This window comes from Vitis vinifera, chromosome 7, assembly GCF_030704535.1.
Source record: "Vitis vinifera cultivar Pinot Noir 40024 chromosome 7, ASM3070453v1".
NCBI classification, from domain to species: Eukaryota; Viridiplantae; Streptophyta; class Magnoliopsida; order Vitales; family Vitaceae; genus Vitis; species Vitis vinifera.
Genome location: NC_081811.1, coordinates 30,282,094 through 30,287,682, shown reverse-complemented (window position 1 = coordinate 30,287,682; position 5,589 = coordinate 30,282,094). Strand labels below are relative to the sequence as shown.

At 34.8% G+C, this 5,589-nt stretch overlaps 1 protein-coding gene across 1 annotated transcript; it reads left to right on the top strand.

Annotated features, from left to right (window-relative positions):
• Positions 1–1,205: 1,205 nt before the first annotated feature.
• LOC100252515 (ammonium transporter 3 member 1) lies at positions 1,206–3,935 on the top strand. Its single transcript, XM_002271078.4, has 3 exons — positions 1,206–2,124; positions 2,884–3,169; positions 3,275–3,935. Exons 1-3 carry the CDS (start codon positions 1,480–1,482, stop codon positions 3,793–3,795), a joined length of 1,452 nt encoding a protein of 483 aa, XP_002271114.1. The 5' UTR covers positions 1,206–1,479; the 3' UTR covers positions 3,796–3,935.
• The last annotated feature ends 1,654 nt before the right edge of the window (positions 3,936–5,589 follow it).

Below are 5,589 nucleotides of genomic sequence, written 5' to 3'. Positions count from 1 at the left end.
ATTTAATTCAAGTCTTGTTTAAAATAAAAATAGTTTTGTAATTATAAACAAATTAAAAAATAAAATACTTTTTAGTAAGATATGAATAGTAATATTATAATAAAATTATAAATTATATCTTTTTATTAAACAATATGTCATTTTAGTACATTTAGAAAAATATGGAAATTAACATCTTCATAAGAGCATAATTAATTTTTTTTAAAAAATGAATAATTATAATTCAAAAACAATAATTTATTTAAAAACTAATAAAGTTTAACTTTTAAACATGTAAATAAACCAACTTTTTCATTGCATGCACATGTTTAGTACTTAATTAGGGATATAATATTCTAGCATAGTTTGATTTAGTCTGAAATTAATTCTTATGTTTTTTAATTCCAAATTATTCTTAAAAATTAAAAGATACATTAAAGAATTAAAATTATTAGTTATATCTCACCTAATTTTGAATTTATTTACCCCATAAAAAATTAAATAATATGGTTGTGCATAGAAGAACAGTAAAGTGATGACTCATATTAATATATTGGTTTGATTTATCATTTTTCAAAGTGATTAGATCTATTCGTTGAGTTCTAAGTAATTTTAAAAATTAATAACTCATTAATAATTCAAGTGTCCATTGATTTGAAGTAAAGAAATTGAAATTCATTTCTTTACGGAAAAAAAATATAATTATGTGTAGAAAAAAAATAATAGAGTTGAACTAATTTTTATTTATAAAATTTTAATATTAATTAATTCACTATTTGAGTTTTAAATTATATTTAGAAATGATTAGACTTGTTAATGAATTTAATATATTAAATCTTAGTTATTTTGGAGTTTATTTAAAGTGTGAAAAAAAAATTAAAAAAATATGATTCGAACTTGGAAGGTCAGAATATATCATGTAAATGTTCGAGCATAGTGCATGAGACACTGTAAAGGGAGATGAATGAGTATTTCTTTTTTTAAGGATAATTTTAGTTATTTTATCAAAAGATATTTTTGTTCTAAAAGAATTCATTATTCAAATGAATGCAAATATAATTTCCCTCTTATATATTTTTCAATTTTTCATTTTGATTTTTCCAAGTATAAAAATATATCACTCCTCTTCGTTTTTCTCTTAAAAGAAGAAGAAGGTGAGAATCATATTTATATCTAAATAATAATTGATTTTCGAGAAAAATATGATATTAATACAATAATTGAAATTTAATGAAACTATTATAAAATTGAGAGTAAAGACCCAAACTGTTAATGATTAGGTGTGAATTTGTGATAATTAAAATTCTATAAAGAAAAAGTGAGATTCGAGGTGTAGAAAAGATTCACGCAGATCCCAGCCCCTGGAGCAAGCTGTACAAAACGACAAGATACGGTTTTTAAGAATCTTCCCACCGGTTATACATGTACTAGTTCGACCCTCCCTGGATTCTACTTTTCAACATTTCAAGCCGACTTGTAACAGCAAGACAGTGCTGAAATATGGCATCTACAGTGTCCGTTGCCTATAATTTGTCGGCGTCCGTGCCGGACTGGTTGAATAAGGGAGACAACGCATGGCAGATGATAGCGGCCACGCTGGTGGGCCTCCAGAGCGTGCCCGGGCTGGTGATCCTGTACGGCAGCGTGGTGAAGAAGAAATGGGCGGTCAACTCGGCCTTCATGGCGCTCTACGCCTTCGCCGCGGTGGTCCTCTGCTGGGTCATCTGGGCCTACAAGATGTCTTTCGGCGACAAGCTTCTACCATTCTGGGGGAAGGGCGGGCCTGCGCTGGGCCAGAAGTACCTGCTAAAGCAATCGGCTCTGCCGGCGACCACGCATTACCATAAGGATGGGACGGTGGAAACGGCGATGGTGACGCCCTTCTATCCGATGGCGACGATGGTTTGGTTCCAGTGCGTGTTTGCGGCCATCACGGTGATTCTGCTGGCGGGGTCGCTGCTGGGGAGGATGAATATAAGGGCGTGGATGATGTTTGTGCCGCTGTGGCTCACTTTTTGCTACACTGTTGGGGCCTTCAGCTTGTGGGGTGGTGGCTTCTTGTTTCATTGGGGTGTCATGGACTACTCTGGTGGTTATGTCATTCATCTTTCCTCTGGAATTGCTGGCTTCACTACTGCCTATTGGGTCAGTTTTTTTTTTTTTTTTTTTTAATATTAGCCTGCATCTTAAAAATTATCCACCACTAACTCATGGCTTCTCTATCTCATCTTCATCTAAATAGTTAATTGGAAATGAACTAAATTTCTTTATCTTGTTTCTCCTCAATTGTCTAACATCTCATATGTTTTCTTTCTATTTTCTATTTTTCCCATCCTTATCAAAGGATTCTTCAATGGTAGATGTATAGATGCCAATTTTTGGTGCGTGACAACTAGTTAAGACTTAAGAGTGACCACCCTATTAGATTCTTTATATCAACGGCTAGTATTCAAAGTTCACTGTATATATAGATACCGTAATTAATTTCTAAATTATATCTTTATATAATACTACAAGGTTGACTTTTCCAAATAAATCATATATTAAAAAAAAAGAAAAAGAAACTGCATGTTGCTTGCCCTAGACTAGATCATTTTTTTTAGTTCATTGAATGTTGCCTCCCCCAAAAGAATCTCCCAAACTCTAGTACTTTCATTAGGATAAGAAGGAACAAAAATGAGGGTTGACTGACGGCCTATTTCATCTTCCACAGATTATACATGGAAACATGTTATCTAATGGATTGCATGTATCCATTGGTATAGGTAAATAAGATCATTTTTATCACAACACAATGTTTCTCATTCATCGTCCTTTTGATTCTTCAAAATTAATGTTTGAAGTTGAAAGATTAGTAAGTGTGTGAACGTGAAGGTGATGAAGGAGATGGTGTGATGTGTACAGGTGGGGCCAAGATCAACCAAGGACAGGGAGAGATTCCCCCCAAATAATGTGCTGCTGATGCTGGCGGGGGCGGGGCTGCTGTGGTTGGGATGGGCCGGGTTCAACGGAGGAGACCCTTATGCGGCTAACACTGACTCTTCCATGGCAGTCCTCAACACCAACATCTGTGCCGCCACCAGCCTCCTGGTGTGGACTTGGCTTGATGTCATCTTCTTCAAGAAGCCTTCTGTCATTGGCGCCGTTCAGGGCATGATCACTGGCCTTGTCTGCATCACTCCTGCTGCAGGTCACATCTATGCGTTTTTTTTTTTTTCTTATTCCATGTTTTAAATTTAAGTTTTATTTTTTGGTGGACTGATAATAAGATGACATGTAAATAATGAATGAGCAGGACTAGTTCAAGGATGGGCGGCCATAGTCATGGGCATTCTCTCCGGCAGCGTCCCATGGTTCACCATGATGATCCTCCACAAGCGCTGGACTCTTCTCCACCACATCGACGACACTCTCGGCGTCTTCCACACCCACGCCGTCGCCGGCTACCTCGGCGGCATCCTCACCGGCATCTTCGCCGAGCCCGAGCTCTGCAGCCTCTTCCTCCCCGTCACCAACTCCCGTGGCGCCGTATACGGCGGCTCTGGCGGTATCCAGGTCCTGAAGCAGCTCGCCGGCGGAGCCTTCATCATCGGGTGGAACGCGGTGGTGACTTCCATAATATGCCTTGTGGTGAGGGTGGTGCTGCCGCTGAGGATGCCGGAGGAGGAGCTGCTGATCGGCGACGACGCCGTGCACGGCGAGGAAGCGTACGCGCTGTGGGGAGATGGGGAAAAGTATGATTCGGCAAAACATGGGCTTTATTCCGATGATACTCAGCACCAAATGCCTTCCAGTGGGACCACTCAGGTAGTTTAGAGATTTGAAAAAGAAGATAAAATGGTGCGTTGTTTGTAAGAGAATTTAGAATTGTCTTATATGAATATTCTTGTCCTCATTTATAATTATATGATTTGATCCATGCATGTTTTTATCAATTTCTTTGTTTATTCTTTAAATTTCCTTAATTTTTATATTTATTTTAATGTAGTATTAAAGTTTCTTTCTATCTCATTCAAATATTGAGAGTTTTTTAAGCGGTGACAAAAAAAAAAAAAAACCTGCTTTTGAAAAATTTAAGGATGTGTATGATCATATTTTTTCCAGGACTTTGTAAAAACTTATAAACTTAATTTATATAATATTTGTTAGTGTAAAATTTCTCCTAATTAAGTTTTGATAATTACAAAACAAAGTTAGATTAACTAACGACTTAAATCAAATAATGTTTTTAAGTTTAAATGAAAAAAATACTAAAGAAAGTTTCAATAACTATTAAAAAAAGTCAATGACATGAAGATTTGATTTTATTGAAAACCTTAAATGCTCTAAAAAAAATTTGTAAGATGGTATTTATTGGTGCACTTAGTATTGAACCTTTTTTCATGGACTTAAAAGCTAGTTTTTCATTCTTACTTGAGCCTAAAAGTGTTATTCTTGTTATAATCTTGGATGTATCCATGTTTTAATTCAAATTCTTAATCTAAATTCTTTCAAATCTTACTTAAAAGGGTTTTAAAAAGAGTTACACATGTTATTAAAATATTCAAATGTCAAACTAGAAGTTCTTTTGCAGTTTTAAGGGCTATTAATTGAGGGAGAGTTGAACCATTTAGGGAACTAGCTCGATTGGTCAAGGACCGATTGAGGGTACACAAAAACCCTTTTTTTTTTTTTTTTTTTTTTCAGTAGTAGGTGTATAGCCAATTAAGGGTCGATTAAGGTTAAAAAAACCCTAATAATTACCTATAGAGCATTAGATGCCTTAATGGCTACTCAACTGGTCGAACTAGAACTCGATTGATTGAGAGTATTGTTTGTGATTTTGGGTGCCCAAGCTTGTTTTCTATAAATTGAAGAGCCCTGCTCTATTTATAAACATGGGACCAATGACATGCATTTAATTGAAAAACCCTTATCTTTTCAAATTCAAAGCTTTTAATTAAAGTGTATTGATTTTTAACTTGCAAATTCCTTTCGTGCACCTTTCAAATATAATCTAGTTTCTCTTATATTATAAGCCAAGTTTGTTCTAGGATTGGACCATTGAATTCATTCCTTATCTTCTCATTGAGAGGGAAAAGACCTCAAGTTATTCGTACACTAGAAGTGATTGTAAAGGTCCATTGGAACCTAATAATCCAAAAGTATAAGAAGGTTAAAAACTTTAGCCTTAAAGTTTTGGTGCTATTGGAACCCTCATTCAGTTAGGAGCTTAAAGAAAGTGGACCTAGGCAGATTGTCAAACCACTATAAAAAGAGTTTGTACATTTCTTTTTCCTATCATTTACTCATTTATTCATTTATTATCTTGCTTATTATTACTTGTCATTTTGCTTTTGGTTGTTATATATGATTCCACCCCCTTCCATTTTCTTAGGTGATTCTCTTAACCTAATTAGCCATTTTTCATAATTGTTACTAGAGTCATGCGTCTTATTTTTTGATTTAACAATATATAAGGATATGATTAATTCTTCAAACTCATCTCATATAGAATGGTTTTCAATTAATCGGACTCCATTTTTTTTTCGAGAACCAATATTTATTCATATTGGAAAACTAGAATGTCAGAATTTTTAAAATCCATTATTGACTATGATCTTTGGGATG